The following is a 23,307-nucleotide window of genomic DNA, read 5'->3' on the forward strand; positions in this document are numbered from 1 at the left end:
GAGCCAATAAGCCGTGTCCTGCCCCGCCCCGCCCCGCCCCGCCCCGCCTCGCCCCGCCCCGGCGGGAAGCGGAGGTGTCACGTGATAGGAAGCGATCATAAGCCACCGCCTCTCGGCTCATGTGCTGTAACCCAGGCGCGGGATTGGCTGCTGGGGGCGGCGCGTCCCGGCGGCGGAAAGGGCGCGAAATGCAGGGCGGCGGCTGAGGGTGCGTGAGTGCCTCTGGGTCGGGCGAGCGGTTCTGGCCCTGGCGGCCGCCGCTTCCTTCTGCTCTTGCCTCGCAGTGTCCTGGTGAGTCGTACCAGCAGCGGCCGCCTCTCCGTGCGGTGGCGGGACGTTGGGTCTGGGTGGCCGGAGCGCGGTGAGCTGGGTGCTGGGCCGCTTCGATTCGGCCTGCTGATGGGCCTCGCTGCAGGGCCTGTTCCTGCGCCTGGGCTGCCGCGGGGTAAAGGTCCAGTGGTTTCTTTTCGCGTTCAGGATTTGTGATACTTGCTGCAGGGTCTTACCTGTGCTGCCTGGTGTCGGCAGTTCCCGGGGTCCTTGGCATAAGTATGTTTGCTGTCTACTTAACATCCTTTTTCACTTAGAAAAAAAAAGTTTTTTTGCTGCTATGCTTGTGTATACTCTTGCGGAGTTTCTGCTGAATGCGATTTGTGTAAACCATTTCAGGCTGCCCCTTTGACTACAAGAGACTTGAGAGGTTTTAACTGTCAACATCCAGAGTAAGAACTCCACCAGTGCTGTAAAACCAAACTCAAGAAACAGCAGCAAAGTGTTCAATGCTGTTCAACATATTATAGAAAAGCTCTCCACAGGTGCAAACATCATCATGGGATGCAACAGATAACAAAGTTGATTACTTCTGTTTTTCTGTAGGGTGTTTTTGGATGTGAAGGATGGACTTCTCGGTGATTGCTATTGGAGAGGTACAAAATGTGCTTTCAGCTATGCAGAAGAATTTGGAGTGCCCAATATGGTATGCCAGGCGAATAATATGAACTCTGTATTAGAGTAGTTAATGAATCTTCTGTTTTTCTCCTCTCTTCTCTGTTCTTTTCAAATGTTTTGTCCGTTCTATGGGTTATCAGACAGCAAAAAGAATTGTGTTTTAAGCCTAAGTATATTTCTGTTTCATAAGGCTCAAGTGAGAAAGTAAGACAGAACCTGTATTTTGCTCTTATATTCTAGTGAATTTTGCTTTTCTATTACAACCTAAATGTGTCAGTCCTCTATCCAGTTATAAAAAAAGTGTAGCTGATTGAATTAGTTTTGTTTTTAAAGCAGCTTGGATCTTCGTCTCTAAAAGGTGAGGTCTGTAGTTCATTAATGCAAACAAATGCTGAAATAGCATAGATTTTAAGTTCAGAAAAGTCACTGGTTTTGAACCTTATTTTGTTGCTTTTATTTTATATGTAACTTCCATGTTCTTTTTTCCTGTCTTTTTCTTTTGGTAGCTTGGATGTGATAGAAGAGCCAGTGTCAACAAAATGTGATCATATATTTTGCAGGTAGGTTTGAAAACTTGTAATTGCAAGGCTTCGTCAACCTGCTTTTATCTTCTGTGTATACTTCTTTAGTGCTAGTGATGTATGCTGTGTTTTGGTAATTTAATGTGTAGCAATTTTAGGGGAAAAATCAATTCTGAATAAGAAATAACTGCAGTTTCACAGATGTATCAAAGGGGATTGATTAACACCAGAACAAGAATACAGGCATTCAACTCGAAGGATTTCTATGAAGTGGTGCATGCCTGGGCTCAGTTTTTAAGAAAATAAAATCCTGTCTTTTGTTACCATTGTGACTACTCTTTTTTTTCCTAGGTTCTGCATGTTCAAACTCCTCAGCAAAAAGAAAAAAGGTGTGGTACAGTGTCCTCTGTGTAAGACAGAAGTTACCAAGAGGTAATGCATCTTTGCAAGTGGGCTTGAGGATGAGAGGTTTGAAATATAAGGAAAAACTAATCATTGTCTTTAAGAAGTCTTAGCAGAAGCCTGGAACAAACAAGAAAAAGTGACATAAGCTGTTGGTTTCTAAAGGAGTAGCTCTTCAGTGCCTTATTTTCAAGTGGTCACAGGTGATGACACCATTGTTAGCAGATGTCTGTGCTATCAAGTATAGACCATTATTCATCCTTACAACTACTTTCTCAGTGCTATACCTATGTGAGGAAAAATATGAGATTTTCACTTTGTGGTAGTTTTAATTCTTGTAGCAATGGTTGTTTTGGAGAACTGTGTTATTCCCTGGCAACAATTTCTAATTGTCTCATCTTCCACTTCAGTTTTACTCCTTTTCTTGTTGAACCTAATTCTTGGACAACTATTAATAGTTGACCCATACATTTGTCTTAAAGCAACTTGTGTGATGATGTTATTTCAGAAGTCTGAAAGAAAATTCCAGATTTAAGCAACTAATTGAAGGATTATTAGAAACTATCCATGCGTTTGAGCTTGACACTGGAGTAAAGTGTAAGTGTTGTGAATGCATACCTCCCACTTTTTTTTAAAAAAGGTTTTGACATTTGTAGTATCATTATTTGTAGAGTATCTCATTTACTGCGCAGCGCTCAATATGGGGAAGGCTTTCTTGGCTGTAGAAGCATAAGTTCCATTAAGTGCCTGTAGTTCATACAATAATCTCTTGAACAGTTTTAAGGGTTTAAACTGCATTTGATGACTTCAACCAGTCTTATTTTTAGTTCCTGAAATATGGCTCAATGTGTATCAAATAATTTTTATGTGGCAAAGTCCTGTTCTTGCCACCCTTACAGCTTTAACTTCTCCGTCTTGGAGCCTGACTGAGCAAGTGCTATAACAGTGTGTGTTAACTTGTACCGTTCAGGTGTGTGTATATATATATTGCGTTTTGGAACCCAAACTTATCTGTTCTAGTACTCGTGGCCTTGTGAAGTATTGGCAAGTCATACACACACTTGCTTATGTTATGGAAAATGAGATAATTGTTGGTGGGGTTTGTTTTTTTTTTTAAACTAGACTTTCTTTTCAAATTCTTTTAAAATGGTTCAGTCATTCTAAAATCACTAATATTAGATCCTGTTTTTGATAGATTATCCGTAGAAGCAAAATTGATTGGGAAAATGAGTTGGCAAGATCAAGATTTTATTTAATACTTGAAGACTACTTATAGAGAACAGTCAGACTAATAATTTGATCAGATGTCTGTCTTTAATTGTACTTTAGCTGTATGTGTGCTAGTTGCATAGGGTTTATGCAAGGCTATTTTATTAATATATCATGCCTGTTGTCATGCTCACTGTAAGAAGATATTTTTGCTTTTTTCCTGTTGACATTTTTCAGTTTTAAACAGTCATCACTTTCCTAAAACATCCACTGAAGCCGCTGCTGCTGAGTTCCTGTGTAAAGAAGGTTCTGTCATTCAAAGTAAGGGCTTCAGAAACAGGAAAAAAAGTGCTAAAGAAAATGGACAAGAAAACTGCATCTTGGTATTTTTTTTTTCCCCCAGTTTATTTTTGTGGATTGCTTAGTGTTTTATTAATACTTTTCTGAAATAGCTTATTGTTACCAATCCCTATTCCTTTCTGTTCTCCTCTCAGCAGGAAGCTAATGTGGATACGCAGCTTACAGATACTGGGGTCAGAAGGTGTTCCCTAAGAAACAAAACCCAGAAATGTGGCTCTGAAAAGGGGATTTATATAGAGCTTGGTAAGATCTGTTGTAGATCCACACTAGTTGAGTGTATGTGTAATGCTTGCAAAGTAGTGAGAGGTGATGAAGTTCAAAATCTTTATAAACACCAATTCCTCCTTAACATCCAAAATTAAAACAATGGACAATTACAAGTTGGTAAATCAAAGGGGCTTTTATCTCATTTATTATATTGTAGGAAACAACGCTGCTGTAGCAAACCTTTAAGGTTCAGTGTACAGGATCCAAAGAAGAGAAGATGCTTGCAGATGTGAAAAAAGCTACAGTTGTTATAACTAGTAACTGCTGTTTAGTAAAAAATACTAAGCTTTGTCACCAGTGCTTGAGGCTCCAGTGAATAACCAGAGATAAGAATGAAATCTAATTGAGAAAAGAATACTTCATTTCTTTCTAACCTAGCTTTTCAGAACTTCCTTTTTATTTGGTGCCCACTGCTGTGAGAAACAAGATAGATGCTGTGCATAGTTTATTTTCTCCCTGTTCCTTCGAGGAAGGAAGTGCTCCTTTTAACAGATAGTGTTCATTGCTTCCCTTTTTTCCTTATTTCTTCTGCCAATATCAATCAAAGGATCAGAGTCAGATATTCAGATATATTTCTCTGACTTCTGGTTCAAAAGTCTAAATCCTAGCAGCTGTTTCATGTATAAATTTAGAAATTAGAAACTAACTCTTAGTTAATTAATTCTTAGTAGCTCTCTGTTACCAGTCACTGTATTTAAACAGAATTTTATGCTGGAGCTGTGCAGATACTTATACATAGAAGTCGTTATAATTAGGTAAAAGACTGCACAATTGAAATTGATTTCATCTGATAAAAGTTGAAAGCTTCTACCTCTAGAAAGAGCTAAGCATGCATGGTTCTGTGATAATAGACACTGTATCTGGCAAGTCACCTTTCTAAACCATTTCTACTGCAGTAACAGCTGATTTGTTTCTAGGCTCTGATTCATCTGAAGAGCTTTTGAAACAAGCAAACAATTCTGGGTAAGTAAAGGTGATTTAAGGAATTCATATTTTCTAAAGACAGTAGCTGAGTGTTCTCATCCCTATGTTTTAGTTTCTTTGCATAAGACTGATGGAGTTATTCAAGCTGACAAGTAATTTTCAACTTTGAGGGCATCAGGGTAGAATGGGTAGCTGACTCCCATCAGTTTGTCATATAATAAGCTTTAAAGCTGTTTTCTAAATGTTTTGTTGCTTACACAGACATTAGATCTTCAAGAGAAAAGCACATACCTATGCTTTAGAAACTAAATGTAAAATTCAGGAATGTGGGAGGGGTTCTTAGTTGTGGTGAGTGTTGATCATACAGCCTGACTTCTCCAAAAACACTTCCAGAGCAAAAAAGAAAAATGTTCTTCTATTAGGTCTGTTCTCATTTTCTCTGTAATGAAAATAGATTTCCTTTCCCAACAGGTTAGAAGACAAAGTGCTTCAGATTTTGTCTGAAGAGAAGCTAGAAAGACTGAAGAGTGCCGAGAGAGAGAATGAATATTCCCGCAACACACAGCCTGGCACACCAGGTGCTGAAGAAATAATTCTACCAGATGTCGTAGGTGTGTCTGGTTTGGTGACAAAAATTAAGCTTGAAAGAAAAACCACAAGTTAACATTTTGATTTCACATCCCGTATGTTGTAGTCCTGTTGATGCCTACAGCTAGTGACAGTATAATACAAGACTACCTGTAGACTAGTTACTTAAACTGGGTATTCTGTGCACAGGAACAGAAGGGAAAAAAGTAACTTGATCAAAGTGCAAAACTTATTCTATTCTACATAAGCCATGATATCTCTAAGAACACAAGTTAAGAACACTGGTAATTCATGTAAGAAATAGGATGAACATATGTCATGTACTTTCATCTTTCTCCCTTATTCTAGAGGGAGATTTATTCAGTATAATACTATGTTTGGGGGGAAATAAGAACAGTTCTCTTAAAGCAAAGTAGCTATTAAGCTAGTCATTGTTCTTGTGGATGTAAAATAGGGCTTAATAATTTATACCTATAAATCTTCAGGTGAAAGTGATTTCTCGAAGGAAAGCCTGAGCAAGAAAAGCACTCGCAGCACTGATGAACATGCCAAACCTGGCCAAGTGAATGTGACTGAAAACCAGAGTTCTCCTTTAAATGTTCTTGGTGTAGACCTGATCACAGAGCAGTGTGATGGAGTAGGTAGTGCCAGTCCCTTAAGGAATGGGGACACATCTTTCTTCAAGAATGCAGAAGGAATGGATGCAGAGCAAACTCAATGCAATAGTGAAAGCAAAGAGTTTGACTTAAAAGGTAGCTCAGAGAGCAGCTTGGATAAAAGCAAGGAAATGGATATTATTGCACAAAATGTAAAAGCTGCGGAAATGTATGAACCTGAGAGTGATTCTCTCCGTGAAAAGGAACTTCCTCTGGAGAAACTACTTCAGCCAGAGACACTTCACTGTGGTACCCCGAATCAGGTTTCTAGGAAGAGACTGAAGCGAAGCATTCAGAAAGTCAATGAATGGTTTTCAAAAAGCAACGACATTCTGTCTTCCAGTTCTTCCCAGGATGATTCTGCTGGAGCAACTGATGTTTCGGGTGAAGAAGATCCATGTTTATCAGATAAAGGTTCCTGTATTTCTGAGAAGACTGACCCTATGGTAGATTCCATGGCAATTGCAGTGGTTGAAGGAAACAAGAGATGGTCAAAACAAACAGCAGATAGGATTGAAGACAAAATATTTGGGAAAACATACAAGAGAGGGAGGAAGTCAAATCACCCTATTATCTTGAGAGACATTTTACCTACTACAAAAAAGGAAGATGTGGATGCTTATGACAAGTGCTTGAATAATTCCAGTAAAGATGGACTGAAACGAAAAAGGAAGACTTCCTATGTCCTGCAACCTGAGGATTTCATTAACAAAAAAGATACAGAAGAGGCAGATGGGTGCCCTCAAAGTGTTAACCTTGGAGATGCAGAAAAGAAAAGATGTGATGAAAGTTCTGCTGTTAATGAGAGTCAGGTCTCTGAAAATAGAGTGGGTAGTACACCAGCAAAACTTGAGGAAGGAGGAGGATCCATATGGAAAACAGCAACTGAAAAGGTGGCTGGCAAGCACTGTGATGGGAAGCTGGAACTGAGTCACTGTGATCAGAAAAGCACTAAGAAAAGTTCTGCAGCAAAAAGATGCAGACGTTCTGCTAGAACCATGTGTGTTCTACAGCTAGTGGATAGAAACTCTCTTTTCCCTGACCCAGAAGAGCCGCAGATTGACAGCTATCCAAGCAGTGGGGAACCAAGGAGAGGGGGTTCTGAGCAAAGACAAGTCAGGCGCAGCAGAAGGCTTCGGTTACTTTCTGAAGAAATGACAAAAACTGGAAAAGGAGCAGTAATTAAGGGAGTAAGAAAGTATGACAGTGATCATGAAGGCTCTTCCTTTGCAGTCCAGAGGAGTGTGTTAGTTCACAGTTCTGAGTGCAAAGCCCTGTGTGAGCCCCCAGGTACCCTGAGTTATGAGCCACTCACTAATCTAAAGGGTGATGATCTGGAAAGGAATGGAATACAGGTTAATCTAAAGAATTCATCTGACACTGCAGCAACTGGAAAAAGTCTCTTCAACCCTACATCTTCATGTCAGCATTCAAATTGTAGTTCCTTTGCACCTGATGCAGGTTCTCCAGAAGGTGAAATACTCTGCAGCCCTGTCGTCCCACAGTCTCCTTCAGTGACTGCGGTGCAAGCTGCTTCCCACCCAGCTGAAGTGGTGACTGAACTGTGTGCTGCTGCTCCCCAGGACAGTGGACATGACACACAGAATGTTCCAGGAGACTTCGGAACTGAGAAGTTGCCGATGGCTGAAAATGTTTTGGAATTGACCAAGGAAGCTGAAGATAGTGAGTTAGACATGCAGTATCTGCGGAATATATTTAGGCATTCAAAACGTCTGTCTTTTAGCCTTTATCCTACTCCTGTGAAGGCATGTACAGGAGAGGATGCTGCTTCTGCAACTTTAAAGATATCATGTGCTGAAGGGGCAGAAAATAAGCATAGCAAATACTTAAAAACAAAAGACTTGCAAGAAGAGACTACAACTGCTGAAAGCTTGAGTAGAGTTTGTGAGAAAAAGAAGCTTAAGACACATGAACATGCTTGTGTTAATCCCTTGACTTGCTTTGTCAGCAACACTGACCATACGTGTACTGGGGAACATCAGGAAGGTGTTTCACAGGTTGCAAGTCAAGGGACTCTGACAGCAGTAAGAACGGGTACTGCTAAGGCTGAAAGCAACAACAAATCGCAAAAAGGAGAGCAAGGAAACAAAGACACAGTGTCAGCTCATGTAGGGATAGAATGTGAGCTGAGACAGAATCCAGCCAAAAGTAATAGAAGTCAGAGTGATCGGAGTAACACAGAAGAGAACACTTTCAAAAGAACTGATTTAAACACAGTTGATGAAATATGCTTCGGTTCAGAAAACAATCAAGCAGGAAGGGCCAAAATTGTTGACAGCAAAGGACCAATACTGCATTTTCAGTCCAGATCAGTAATTTGTTCTGCGACTTGTCAGCAAAAGCCTGCTGAATTCAGCCGTGAAGTCCTTTTGAAAAAAAGTAGAAGAGAAAGAAAAGGGGATGAAGAACAAGCAACCCAAGCTGGTAGCACAGGGATGCCTGAGTGTTTAGTCACAGAGGCTCTAGAAGAGCCTCTTAAAGGGAACAGTGATTTTACAGGTTTGTCTGAAACCCCTGATGGCTTACTGTGCTCTGAGATCGAAGAGAACACCAGCTTTTCTGAAATTGATAGGAGAGAGAGATCTGCTGTGTTTATAAGAGGATGTGACAATGCCCTGGTAAAAGAACCAAACAATAGAGATGTTAGTTGTAAGCCAGGATCTCAAGGTATTCAAAGATCTCGAAGGAGAGCACGGAAACTGCAATCTTCAGATGAAGAATCTAGTGAGGATGAAGATTTCCCATGTTTTCAGACATTAATGTTCAGCAAATCAGTAAGCACGCCATTGCAGATAAATAAACAAGTGACATCTGTGATAGAGTCTTCAGTAAGTCCCATCACATCACCTCACAGTGGAAATGACAATAATATGCAGGAAATGCCTGAAGCTGCCCTAAGTAACAGGTGCGTTTCACCAAACGAGGGGTCAGAACGCTCGGTCAACTTATTTTCTTCCCAGTCCAACTTGTCTGAAGAATCAGTTGATGGAGCACAAGAGCTGGAGAAACCTTCAATGCAAATCCATACATGCAGACAAGTGAGCAGTGTGAATGAGGGTGAAGAAACATCTCAAAGTTGTAATGGAGGTCTGAAGAGAAGCAAAACTAACTTCAGAGATGAATGCCAAGAAGACCCAAACATGGGAGCCAACCAAGGTACAAACCAAAATTTTAATCTCTGCAGCTGTATCTGTAATGTCATTGCACTTAAGGTTTTGGTGTTTGCATGGGAACTTTGTTCTGCATTTGCTCTTTAAGGAATGTGTCTGCCCTAAACAATCAAACAAAAACCCCTCAGTGGTTTATTTCCTGAAAATTAAGTTCTTCCAGTGTTCTCTGTTTGGAGCAAAACTGTATAGACTGGGCACTAGAGCCTGGACTGAGTGAGTTTGGGAATTAATTTTGGAGTGAAATGCAGTCGTCTTACTGCAATGTGATACTTGTGTCTATCAGCAAAATTTCATCAAGCCTACCTAAGCTGTTTCCCCAGATGGTTTGTTGAAATTGGCTGTAGAATTCTGTAGTGCTTGTTTTGACTTTTTTGACTTTCATAAATATTTAGGACTTTCATCACTACTGAAATGCTTTGAGTTCTGTTGACTTTGCCATATGTGTGACATGGTATTCTTCAAAATGTTCACTTAAAGTAGATCTGTGCTTTTAACTCAAGTGTTTCCAAAACTTGTGGCTTTATCATTATAGCTAACAGTTGGCTAAAAGGTCTGTGTGCTAAGAGATTATGGATAATGTTTGTTGGGTTTTGGTGATTTCTTTCTTTAAGTTTTTTCTTCCATCTTCTTCATGGTGAAGCATCTGGATATGACAGTGAAACAAGTTATGTAGAAGATTCATGTGGACCATTCTCTCAGGGTGAAATTCTTACTACACAGGTGAGTTCATGCACTAAATTCTAACAGTAGTTTGTGTTCTAGGGTATGAGCAAGTGCATGAAAGCTGTGAAGTCAGTGCAGTGGGAGACTGCTTTTATCATAATTCTTTGTGTCGGTAGATGACTTCCAAGAGCATAATTGATGAAGAATTGTCCAACTTTGCCTTCCATGGTAACATTGCATGCTAATGGCCATAACTCGTTATGTGGTATTGGTTACAGTGCTTAATTGTGGGAGATGCTAGTTAATGAATCTCTGTATTTGACCAATGCTGGAAACTCCAGCCTCCTGTATTTAAAAGCTTCATTGATAGGAATTTGTAATGATTGGTGATAAGGTTGGATTTGCTACATTATGATATCTAGAAGCATGGAGACTTGCCTTCTAAGAGTAAAGATTAAATCAAATCCTTCCATATTTAGAATAGTTTAGATAAAAGACCCAAAAGGCAGTGTCCAATGAAAGGTGTGTTTAGCACGGTGTTTTCTTTACTATTAATTTCCTGATTACTGCCTAATAGCATGACTTCATGGGTGATTGATGTGGGAGCTTTTTGTTTGGGGGTTTGGGGAATTTTTTTTGAGTGTTTTGGTTTTGGAGTTTTGCTTTGTTTGGTGGTTTTTGGGCTGCGTTTTTTGTCCTCTAACTTGAAGGCAGGTCTTATGACAAATCTCTCTTCAGCATTGACATACATTAAAATCCATAGAACTGTTAAAGAAAATTGAATTTCATTTCTGTGTTTCATGGCTGGTTCTTCTGTTTACTGCATCAGTGCAAAATATTGTAGCTTCATTGATAGAGATTCTAGGATATTCTAGGGTTGAATGGAATAGTGGCAGTATGAATTGGTGGGGAGGTTTTTTTGTTGTGTGGTGGGGCTTCTCTGTTTGAGGGTTTTGTATTGATTCAGTAACAAGGAAGTTCCCTGTGGCGCCAGTGCTAGAGCTGCGAGTAGTGTTAGTGCTGTGGAAACTTTGTTCTGTGTGGTGAAGATTTCAGGTTTTTGAAAGGGTCCTTTGAGGCCCTGAGCTGCTCTTACGAGGAGGTGTGTATGGCATGTTTTTAATAGAGGGTATTGTAATTTTTGAGAAAGTAAGGAAGAGTAGGATTAAGTATTTTATTCCTTTTAAACAATATTTGGGGCTTTCAGTAATGGTGGAAAGTGCAGAGGCTCAATACTTGATGTTCATTATTGAATTTTAATTTAAGCGGCTAATGCAAACTAATGCAGTTGGGACAAAACACTTTTTAAGAAATCTTTGCAGAAGTTTTTTTTTCTTGACTGATTAAACTCCGAGCTGTCTAAACTGAAGTGATTTGAACAGTAAAATGACTGTGGTTGTTCAGGTTTTTGCTTTTCACACAGGGTGTGTGCATTATTTATTACAGTAAAAGCACCACCTCTTGAACATGGGGTAAAAAATGATTCAAAGTAACTTCACTGTTTCTAATTTTCAAGTGTTTGTTAAAGAAATTAATCTTACTGTTTAAAACTGAGATTGCTAATGTTGGCACAACTGTGTATCCTTTGCAGCAGAAGAATGCTATGCAAAGTAACTTAAAAAAACTTCAGCAAGAAATGGCTGAACTTGAAGCAGTGCTAAAGCAGCATGGAAGTCAGGCCTGTGAATTTTTACCTATCCCTTCCAGTAGTGAAGGAACACTTGGAATGGAACAAATGAGACAAGAGAGAGGTAAATAGCAGTGAAAACCTTTCCCAGCTTTCTTACAAACAGTTGTGTGACTTTTACTAGTTCTTTTTCCCTCTACCACAAGTATAGTGTTAATTTAAAATTGGTATGTTAGCAGAATTTTACATAAATTCAGCTGTTCAGCGAAATGTTTTATTATAACTTAGGTACTACACGTAGCCTAAGAAGACTCCTGTTACAGATATGTGTGAGATTACATAGTGTAAATGTCTAAATGGTTTGAGTAGGCTTGTGGCTTGGCAGTACTAACCCATGTTGCTGTTCTAGCTGTACTCTTGTCTTCTTTCACTGGAATGGGTAAGGGACTGGGAGAGTGGCTGAACACCCAGAAGGACTTGGCCTCTATTGCTGTGGTAGACATTGTCCTTTGGCTATCAAGGAACAAGACAGAAACTGGTTAGGTATGTGCTGTGTCAAAAGTAATCTGGTATAGGAGAATACCTATACTGGTGTGTAAACCCCTGAACAGGACAGGAACAGAGTTTCTAGCTGGAAAGTACACAAGCCAGCAAATAAATGGTGAATAATACTTCAGAAATTGCTGAAGCCTTACTGTATGTTGAGAATAAAGCGAGTTACTGCCAGCTATGTGAGCAATAGTGAGAGGGCTTTCTTTAAGGTTTTTCTTTAAGGCAAGACAGCCATTGAGAGTACTGTTCTGACAACTGATCTGCAACAGAGCATAGAGCATTCTTTGAACAAAGCCTACAGTAAGTAGAGATGCTCGCTGTTGAACTTCTCAGTGTTCTAAAAAGGCACCCAATGCTGATTTTAAAGATTCCCAAAGATGTAATGCTTGTTGAACTCTTAAAGTATACCAGTGCTCTTTTTATCCTCCTTGCTGCTAAAAATTTATTTCTAATTCTGTGGCCTTGTTTCAGTCAGTTATTTTCTGAGGGCAGTTAGAATAACTTGACATCCTGGAATTCAAAGTTACTTAGTGTATTATCATGCCTTCACTGTGTATGGCTTGCACTATGGAGTCTTTTCTATCTGAATTCAAAGGCTTTCATCACTGCTGTGGCTGCCAGTCAAATATCACAAAATGATCTGTAGATTGCTTGTGATCTCCTAAATGATGGCATTGTACAGTGTGAGGTATAAGACCTTTAGATTAACCTCTGTCTTAAAAAGAAGTCAGCCAGTATGGTGCAGCTATACCAATAGGTCTTCTGCTTCCAAGTTGGTTTTTGTTGTCAGTGTAGTCTGTCTGCATCACACAGCTCCTTCATGGTGAAAAGGGAGCTGAGCAGAGAAGTGGAGAGGCTGAGCCTTTGAAACGTACACAGTGGTTTGTTCAATTCACTGCAAAATCTGCAGTAACAGCATCCTTCCCTGCTGTGGCTGCTGCTTCCATATCTGGATTCCTGACAGGAAAGTGGGGCTGCTTATTGTGAGAGAAACTCCCTGTGATCCTCTTTGTATTTTGTGTTACTGATTTAACAGCTGCGCTGTGCTTTCAGCCTGCTCTCTATCTCATCTTTGGGTCCTCCTGAGCCATTATAACACTAACAGTATACTGACACTAAGGGACTGGTTACAGCCCATGCTTGGATAACAAAGCTTGCTGGGTGGCATGGCACTCAACGTCACTAGGGTTTGAGAATGTCCTCTTATAGACAAGACTGAAATGTGACATTTCAAAGCCCGGCAGGCCAGAGTCATAAGATAACTATAGACTGCTTGGAGATTGCCAGCAAACTGATGATTAGTTTCCTTTAGATGCAAAAACTAATTAAAGTATTTCATTAATACAATGCCCATTTACATTGTTATGCTAGAATATGGATGATTTCTGACTTGTAAAAATTTAAACTGATTGGACTTATTGGCAGTTTGATAAAAATTACAGGCACCTTTAGCTAGCAAATAAATGCCTCTACTGCTTGTGAACAGAGATGTGGTATGTATTGGGGTTTGTAAACAAATTGCACTAAATAGTGTAAACTTGCCTTCAGCCTATTTTATATCCTGCTCTTTCCACCTAATGCATCCATAGCTGATGTCTTAGTTTTGTAGATGATTTAATATGTGAAATAAAATGTAGCTTTTATCCATGGTTCAAATTTCTCAGTATTTTGTGTAGATTTCTCTTTAGGAACACTTGCCTCTCTAAAGTGTATCTGGATTGAGATTTTAGAGAATGTTTGACTTCTTACCTGAAGAAGCAATTAAGAGCAGTTGCTTTTATTTTTCTTAAGAATTTTTTCTTTTTTTAAAGGAGCAGAGTCAACCTCAGAGGGAAATGTTGAAAATCACAAATGCAGCGGTTCAAAGGGATTTTCAGCCAATGATTTCCATGTTATATCAAGTGATTCTCTCAACAGTAAAATTAAAGAGTTAGAAAGGTAAACATTTTTGTTTTATTTCTAATCTTGTATTTAAAAAAGGAGGGGGAAAAAATGTGTACATAAATACCTCTTAGCTTTTGTGCAATTACAATAGCTTAGCTGCTGCTGGTTCTGACAGAAGAGTAAAAAGGTATTCAAACCAATTTCCCCCTCTCAAGGTCTCCAGAATTGTTGTTTCCATCTTCTAAATCCTGTTTGTTAAAGAGACCAGATCTGGAGAAACATCTTCAGTGTGATGGAGTTCTGAAGAGCAAAGCTCCTTCTGGGAAGATAAAACCTGTGCAGGAAGCAGGGCAAGACTATAGTCACTGTCCTCCTGAAGCAGGTAACATTTAAGAGGGATCCAACACGTTTTGGTTTCTGCTCCTCTCCATGTTTTTACATACCAGCAAGATACAGCTTTTTCTTGTAAATCAAGGATTTTAATTCATACATTCCTGGTCAATTTTAAAAGATGCTACATCTTGTTTGGGGGTTTTTGGTAGCCCAACTGTATAGTTGCCCCTCAGGATGGGGATGGACAACATTTTGACAGTAATAGGAGCTATTATCTGTCGCATATAAATTGGTACTTCTTGACAATACACTGCTAAAAATTTCACAGGTATTCTAGTCCCAGCTATAGATAGGAAAAATTAATGACAGAGGCAAAGGTGAAGTAATAAAGAGAGGAAGTGACTGCAGTGTTTACACTTAAAAGGTAGAGCAACAGCTTTCCACCAAGACTACAAGAGGGATTAAGTTGTTTCAAGGAGTAATTTCTCTTTTCCTTCAGAAAACACAGATGAGCAGAAATCTGGGACCAGGCTGAACAGTGCATCTGTCTTATCAAATCTCTCTGGAAATGTGACCAGGAGCCCAAGTAACTCTTCCTCCTCTGTAAGGGTGCTTAGCCCTCGAGCTGCAGAAGCAACAGGTAGTTCTGTTGTAGCTCGAGATGCTAATAAAAGCTGTGCTCAAGACTGTAAATCGAAGAGAACTGTGTGTTTTCCTGTATCTGTTCTGCACAATGCAGCTGGGAAAGAAAATGCTACAAGTACAGTTGTGACTAACAGGAGAGAAATGTCAATTGTTGCATCGGGTCTGAATCAAAGTGAATATGTAAGTAGATTTCAGAAGTTTTAGAGATAGCTTGATAACTGCTGTCCCTGATTACCACTGTAGTCCTCAACACAGAGATCTAAGTACAATGGAAACGAAATCTTACAGGAGTTGCAGACTTGTAATACAGCAACTCGAGTCAAACTCTTTCAGTCCTAAAAATATGAAGAATGATGCCTGTAAATGGCACTATTAAGCTTGGTGAAGTTTGAACTTTTTAAATGACTAACTGCTCTCTAGGGGAAAAACACTATTCCAAAGCAAGAGGATTTTTTTCTGGAAAGCCTTGGGACTTGGAGGGGAGGAGGCTGTTTGGTTCCTTTAATGTTCTCAAATGTTGCTTCTTTACCCAAATTCTGATCCGTAGTGAGGATTTCTGTAATTATTCAATTCTGAATTGCTAATAAACCTGTTTCTACGATCCATTTTGAGGAGGAGCTTTTGGCTTACAAGCTCCTGACTGAGAGCTGCTCTTTAGCCTCTTGCATACCAAAATTATTGACTTTAAAGGAAATGTATATTCTGTGTGCCAGCACAAATAAAACCATTACTTTATGTTATACTCCTATAAAATGGAGTTGTTGGGTTTTAATCTAGTATGCTACCTATTAATTTTCTTAACTACTTTTCAGTTGGTGGTTCGGAAGTTTGCAAGAAAAACTCAGAGCATTTTATATAATCGCATTACTGAAGGAACAACTCATGTCATAATGAAAACAGGTTTGTTGGGAGCGATGTGGACAAATCCTATATCTCTATACCGTATAGAATATTAACTTTAGGCTAAACAACAAGCAGACAGTTCAGCAATAAATTAAAATAATTTTGAGAAGGTATTAATAGTTTTCTTCTCTATGATAATATTTTTTGTTTAAAGTTGGGAATCTTTCTTTCTGTATGTCACAGAATCAGAGTGAGAGTATGTTTTGTTTCCTTGTGTGGTTTGAAGTTAATGTTACTGAATATTTTTTTCTCCATCTGTCTGGTCACAATTTTCAGGTGTTTACAGCATGTTAACATGAAGTAGTTCAGAACCAACCAAAAAAAAAAGCGAGATAGTTTCTGAAGAAATAGGATACAGACATTCTTGACAATAAGATGCTATTTTGGCTTCCTAATTCCTTGCAGGGATGATAAATGCTGTTTGTTCTAAATTTTTGAAAGAAACTTATCTTTAATAGAAAACTGGGACTTAACTGTGTGTGTAACTGGTGGTAGCTGATAGTGAAGTCATGTTTCCATAGGAACAAAGCAGCACTACCATTTCATTGTGACCATTATTTGCATGCTTAATTAAGGTACTTCAGGTTTTTGCTCTTTAGTAGAGCTCAAAAACTCCATTATTAAAAGCTTGAAGGTACTTTATAGAAACTTCAGTGCAACGCTACTGTTACAAATTTGACTATTCTGAAACAGCATTATATTGACTTCAGAAAAGCATAATATTCATCAGTAAAACTAAGCTACTGTATTGCTGTGTCTAGGCATAGGTTACATTTAAGCTCTCTACTGAACCTACCACCTAGCTTTTAATCAACATTTTCTTAGAAAGCAAAATACTTTGAGCTAAACCTGGGTGTGTGTATGCTATATACTGTGCTAGCTTTTTGCTTCATAGAAGCACTTTTAGCTGCTGGCTTTGCATTTGGATGCAAACTAGCACATAAGCCTTTCTTGCTTTTGAAAACCAACCTAGAAAAGGAGCCAGAAAATCGTGTTACTCCAAGTCTGTGGACTCAATTTTTGCCTTTTTGTTCAGGAAGTGTATCGTAGACACCATGACCATATGTTTTTGGAGAGGTAGATTATTGTCTTCATACAACTACAGACAGGATAAACTGCCTTCTGAAGCTGTGCCTGGTCTGGTAGAGGAGAAGGTGGTCTTAAGTGGCTGGTCATCTAAAAGTTTGACCAGTGTTAGGCACTGAATCCTACTGTTAGCATCCTCTGTTTTGACTAGTATTCATGCCTGTTCTTGCCTCTTTACTGAATAGCTACAAAAGGCTTCAGAGGTTAGGTTGTACATGTGATTTAGCTTCTGCTCATTTCTGTCAGTTTAGTAGGATCAGGACACTAGAATTTTGGAACCTTTCTATAGATGGTCTTGATATTTTGCTGCTGCACTTAAAAAACACTTGCTTTTACATACAAATAACCAGAGCTGTTTTTTCACTCATGGGATAGCTGAAAGAGATCTTACTGTTTGCTCTGCAGATAAGGAGCTGGTGTGTGAGCGGACACTGAAGTACTTTCTGGGTATTGCAGGAGGAAAATGGGTAGTTAGTTATCAGTGTAAGTATACCTTGTTTTGGAGCTAAATGGTCTCTGCTCTTCTACCACAAATTTACTCTTCACTTGTTACAGTAAAAAAATATAAAAATCTCTTCATGTCCTGGCATCTAATGTTTTGCAGAGTTTCTTCTAAGTACTTTAAAATAAAAAATAAGTAACAATTTTGCTGGATAAAATGACTTGTCCTGTTCTGATCTTCTTCTTTAGGGGTAATTCAGTCTTTCAAAGAAGGAAGGATACTGGATGAGGTAGGTCTTTTATCTTGAGTGAAATGCCAAATGTGTAAGTAATGCTGTTACACTGATAGACCTGTTAGTAACCTCCAGTATTGTCTAAACATTTAACATATGGGAATTCGACTCCGAAAACTGGGATTTTAGTTTGACAAAATGCTAAGACCAAAAGTTGCACTTAGGCAATATATATTCATTATTATTGACATAATGGGTCCCTATTATTTTTTGAAACAGGTTATGGACATATTTTTTAAGTGTCCCTGTGGATATTGATGGATTACACCATAGAGGAAGAGATCTATTGTTTGCTTAAGTAAATAATGTTGGAACATAGGTATATGCCTTTGTTTTCTGTTTAAACTTTAGAATAGTCAACTAGTGAAAAAACTTGTTCGAACATTTACTGCCTTTCCTAGTAAATGGTTTATTTAATGTGACCCTGATTTAGGTGGATTTTTGTATTCCTGGGTAGTATTTGTATTTTTGTGCTCTAATATGTATTTTTGAGAATGTCATATTAGTGACCCAGTATAGATTTCATATACCTAATGAGCAGAAATGTCCACCTTCTGGCATGGAGTCCACATGCCCTGTTGTCAAGCCAAGGGTGAACAAGAGAAATCTTAGCCCCAGAAACACTCTAGGCAGGGGTATTAGAAGGTCCTCCTGTGCTTGGGGTGAAAGGGGGAAGTTTCTGCGTAACTGACTGGGAGTGCTGGAATATGGGACACCTGTTAACATTGTCAGACACTCACATTGCTTTAAGCAAGAAGAGCCTCCAGTTATAACAAAAACCAAACTTTTTTGACATAAACTGAAAATATGCAGTTGTTCTTTATACTCTTGTAGCACATTAGACTGCATAGAAGCTTTGGAAGTTTCATGAAAGTATTGGAGAAATGAGAGTTTGAGTCAGATGTAGGTCTGAAGTTATCAAATGCAGCACTGCTAATCTGTATACTAAGTGAATTCCTTGAAATAAAGTAAATGTTGAACATCTAGAGGTTATGTACCGCTAATGTCTATCAAAGACTCCTCAGTCTTGGAGTGTGCCCCTTTTATATGACTTCCTAGACTACTATACAGTTGGGCTATAACATCAACATCAGACTATCTTACTGGTGTGTGAGCGGACACTGAAGTACTTTCTGGGTATTGCAGGAGGAAAATGGGTAGTTAGTTACTCATAGTATGAGCTATCAACATCAGACAACTTTTTTAAAGTTGTCTGATGCTGCAGGGGCTTCATTACTACTCTCCATTTTTCTTGAAAAGCCTTTTACTTAATTTTCTGCACTCACTTAATTGTAAGGCTTCCAGTTCTGAAATCTGATAACTTCCTGTTCTGATGCAGAGCTCTGACCAGGAGAGTGTTCTCAGTTTCTGACTTCTGATTGCTTGTTCATGTTATGTTCCAGGAGAACTTTGAAGTTAGAGGAGATGTAATCAATGGGAGAAACCACCAAGGTCCTAAGAGGGCTAGACAGTCTCTGACTGAAAAGGTATGAGCGCATCAGGGATGAAAATCCTGTCCTGCTGTGACTGTTTCAGTTACGTGCTGTGCTAGCTGAATCTCTGGAAATTCTTCCAGTTTCTCTGCTGTTCTGTATATATGGAGTTGTACAAATTAAGCATTTTTTTATACATGAAAGGTGAGCTCTGTCAGCAGCAGTGGTAGTTTGATAACCAGTCCTAGAAGTGCAATGAAATTGTCCTTTAAAGATACCGTATGTACTCTGGTAACATGTTCCTTGTTTTTCAGATCTTTAAAGACTTCGAGATCTGTTGCTATGGACCTTTTACTGATATGACTACAGGTGTGTCATTTTAGTGGAGTTAAATAAACTCTTAACATAAAATACCCGGGGAGGGATTGTGTGCATTCACCAGAGTTTTACATTTGACCTCCTCCTGGATACTCTTGTACCTCTTTTACTTGGGAACTTTCAAGATGCCTACATGAGGTATAGCGCAGGTAAAGAATTTAATCCAGGCCTGTCTTCAGATAGACTGGAAACAGTGATCTCTTCTATTTGACTGTCCTCGGAGAACTGCCCTGGCAATTCTGTGGTATTTCGAAACAGGCCTTTTTATCTAGTTCATCTCCAATTCTCTAGTGATGAAGGAAGAGTGTTAATATACTATCTGGTAATTGCTTTAGATGCTATTGAACACTTGTATTTGAGCTTTTTTTTCTTCTGTCTTACTAAACAGTTCTGAAGTATTGTTTTTCTAGCAGTTGACACATCCTCAGTGTAGTCATCTCTCTCTAGCAGTAGATGTTAAAAGTGAAGTACACAGCAAAGTCAGAAGTTTGTATTCAAAGAAAAAGCTGGGCAGGATAGCTTTTTGTTAGTTTGAAGTTGAATTAAAGTATAGTAGATGCTTTGGAAATTTAAGCTAGAATTTTTCTACTTAAAATATTTGTACCTTTCTTCCTGTTCTTGTGGTTTATTCGTCAGGTACTTTCTGATTTGTCCAATATTAACTTGATTTTGACTGGGTAAAATATCCTCACATCTCTTGACATTTACAGTAATTGCTACAGAGGATGCAGTGCTTTCACCTGCTGCAGCGATCATCAATTATGGCTCTTATACTTGAGAGACTTATTTATCATCTTCACTATGAATTCAACAAATTGGTGGAAATTAAATACTTTGGCTACTGTTGTTAATGAGATAATCACAGTTCTAACTTCTGGTTTTTAATTTCATGTCTTACATCCTTATGATAAGATGAAATAGATTGTTAGTGACTTTCTCTAAGTTCTGGGCATGAGGTGTTTTGCTTTTTCAGGGTTTTTTTGTTTTGTCTAGTCCTGACTAGAGGGTGAGAGAAGCAAGTGAGTTGATGTTCCTCAGCAGGCTAGAGAGTGAAGGGACTTACTGTCTACTAAGGCTTACCTTTATTTCAAATGATGATAGCTTATATCTTGGAACAAACACGTGAGGGCTTAGGGAATAGTATCAGTTCCAATGTGATATAAAGCATTGAAGTAATAGAGTGTTTATCTGACTTCTCCAGAACACCTAGAATGGATGGTGGAGCTTTGTGGTGCCTCTGTTGTGAAGCAACTTCATCAGTTCACACACCCAACAGTAAGTGTTAATGAGTGTTACACTTCACACAGTGAGCAGTCTACAGTTAGGTAATACACAAGTGTTGGAAGATGATGGGGCCTTTGTGGGCTTGTCAAAGACTTGAGCATACAGGTGTGGTAGAGCTGCACAGCAGCAGTTCTAGGCTCTGGCCACGCTGTATTTGAGGACAGACTAACTTCTTGTGAAAACTGATCACTTGAGGCCAAGATAGCTCATCTCTTGAAATCAGCACTGTGCCTCACTTCCCAGCACAGAAAGCCTTTAGTGCCTTAACTTAGTCACAGCATTCCTGGAGAGAAACCACAAAAATCTTAGGAGCTAATGTCTGTCTTCCTCTACTGCTGCTTCTGAAACTCCTCTCCGAAGTGATGCACTGAAGCAGAGTTAGCTCAGTTATTGCTCTCTGCAGATAGGGGTGAGAGTAATTTAATGAAACAGAAAACAGCAGCATTATTCTTTTCTTCTCTTGAAATCCTAGAATTCTACTGCTGTCGTGGTTGTGCAGCCAGATGCTTGGATGGAAAACACAGACTATAGAGGTAAAATGACACTGTCATGGACTGGTTTGTGGTACACATTGAGTGTCTATCACCTCAGTCCTTTCAATAGCTACATAGCAGGTTTGTAGAGGAGTCAAAATCCTGCTGCATCTGGAGAGGGAGTTATGTCTTGGAAGAAAAATCTGGAGGGACAAGGTCTGTTATCACAAGAATCAGCAATAGAGTCTGAAAAGGTAGGCTGGCTGGTGAATCCTATTCTGGACTCAGCTGTCCTACCTATCATCAACTATGCAGAAACTTTCCTGGTTGGATGGGGAGCTAGTAAGATTTAGCAGAAGGTCTCAGATGAGACAAGATTCTCTTGGTCTGGAAAGAATATCTAGCTACAAAGCACTAATTGATACAGCTTTTCCTTTTTCCCCCACCTCTTTTTTTGATTGAAACGCTCCAGAGAAACCGTGAGACTTGGGAAGTGCAAGTGTTCCAGACTAACTTCTAAATGAGGTAGTGGGAGTTATGGCATGAATGGGAGCTAGTTAGTCTACAGTGGAGTTCAACACAAAAAAGGAAGCAGGAGGACGTTATAAAAACAACAGCTGTTTCCATGGCACTGGGAAAATGAGAAAATAAAGAAAAAGATCCTGAAACTGTAAAGAACAGTCTGGGAGCACTTCAGTAATTTTCTGTTTCTTCTCTTTTAATGAGACTTACAGCTTGTCACATACTTGGTGTGCCTGAGCAGACAGGAGCTTGAGGCTCTGTCACTGAGGCCCTAAATTAAAAGATAACAAGCACTGCAATCCTTGCTTTTAGTGTTTATTCTGTGGTGTTGAAAACTTCCTGCCTGACCATTTGCCAGACAGTTATTCTTTTTGTAGCAGCAGTATTACCTGGATTGTTAAAAGGAGTAGTAGTGCCACATCAGTTTTTACCCTGGGTTTTTTAAGGTCTTTAAAATGTCAAAGATAAAGCAGATAGCTTAGTCTGAAAGCTCACCTTAAGCTTGCTTTGACTCATTGCTAACAGTTTCATCGTTTGTGTCTGTCTTACAGCAATCCAGCAAAAGGACAATGTTGCCATGGTGACTCGAGAGTGGGTATTGGACAGTGTTGCTTGCTATGAGTGCCAGGAGTTGGAAGCTTACCTTGTGTCCTGAGGGTGATCTGCAGTTCTTTTCCCATTACTCAGAAATTCTCATCAGTGCTGATAGCTTAGTAATTATTTTAACTACTGAGAATTTTTAAGTCACTTCTACAGAGATTATGTGCATGTAGTGTTCTTGTTCAGAGTAAAATAACTATATTTTTATTAACAATAAAGTTACTTAAACAACACTACCATATAAAGAGGAATTACCAGCTGTTCTTTAAAGATTAAGATTTCTCATTTCAAAATAGTACATTAATGTAAAACAAAGTTTTAAAAGTTAAAAAATTTAGCATATGGTCTCCTCAAAGAGATGGTGATGTGTTATTTACCATTGCAGCCAGCTCCCGTTTATGTACTCGAGGACATTTGGGAGACAGTCATTTAAAAGAGTAATATTGGGCTCAAGGCTTGAATTAGAATGTATTTGCACTCCTGAGTAACCTCCATCTTTTTTGCATAAATGACATACCCGGAATAATAAGGGTGTATACCAGTACAATGGAATATTATTTTGTAATTACAAACACATTGGCCTGGTTAATCTTAAGACATGGATTATAGTTGTGTTGAAAACTATACAAACGGCTCTTCTGTTGCATATAAAAGTGTCAACTTGCATTAACCAGGAGAATTATCTGCAAGTACAGCCCCTGAAAAGCCAACACTTGATTTTCAACATAAATCAATCCTTAAAACCACAGGCCTGTACCAGTGTGGTGTCAGTCTTATTTCTGAGAAGTGTATGTGGCACCTATGGAGAGATAATAAACAGATGCACTTTAGTATCCCAGTGACCTATAATAAGTCCTATAAGAATCTGCTTCTAATAGTCCCTGCCTGCAAAATGAGACTGCAAAGAAAATAAATTGCTTTTTATGGAAGAAAGTATGTTGCTTGTTTCTGTTGCCAAGCAGTTCAACTTCATAAATAATTTTGTATTTTCAGAGCAGAAAAAGAACCTGGTTTCATAAAATTGTTTAAGAAAATAGCTATGTTCAGAGAATTGTTCATTGCTCAGGTGCTGCTTGTCTTGGAAAGTTATAGAAAGTATTTTTATAAATATTGGAATGATGAAA

General features: G+C 38.9%; 1 protein-coding gene across 7 annotated transcripts; it reads left to right on the forward strand.

Annotated features, from left to right (window-relative positions):
- The first annotated feature begins 194 nt into the window (after positions 1-194).
- On the forward strand, positions 195-23,307 carry BRCA1 (BRCA1 DNA repair associated). 7 transcript variants are annotated; one of them, XM_074926409.1, is made up of 23 exons: positions 195-291; positions 877-976; positions 1,455-1,508; positions 1,821-1,901; positions 2,380-2,468; positions 3,318-3,463; positions 3,575-3,683; positions 4,625-4,670; positions 5,103-5,242; positions 5,705-9,052; positions 9,707-9,786; positions 11,321-11,480; positions 13,720-13,846; positions 14,008-14,174; positions 14,625-14,950; positions 15,583-15,670; positions 17,135-17,242; positions 17,450-17,490; positions 18,897-18,980; positions 19,241-19,295; positions 20,506-20,579; positions 21,061-21,121; positions 22,135-23,307. In XM_074926409.1, the coding sequence occupies exons 2-23, from the start codon at positions 897-899 to the stop codon at positions 22,236-22,238; spliced, it is 5,568 nt and encodes a 1,855-aa protein (XP_074782510.1). In that variant the 5' UTR covers positions 195-291; positions 877-896; the 3' UTR covers positions 22,239-23,307. The 7 variants fall into 7 exon arrangements, with proteins under 7 accessions (XP_074782510.1, XP_074782511.1, XP_074782513.1 ...); XM_074926410.1 differs by having other exon boundaries at positions 17,165-17,242; XM_074926412.1 differs by having other exon boundaries at positions 5,103-5,209.

Source organism: Athene noctua, chromosome 25 (genome assembly GCF_965140245.1).
Source record: "Athene noctua chromosome 25, bAthNoc1.hap1.1, whole genome shotgun sequence".
NCBI lineage: Eukaryota > Metazoa > Chordata > Aves > Strigiformes > Strigidae > Athene > Athene noctua.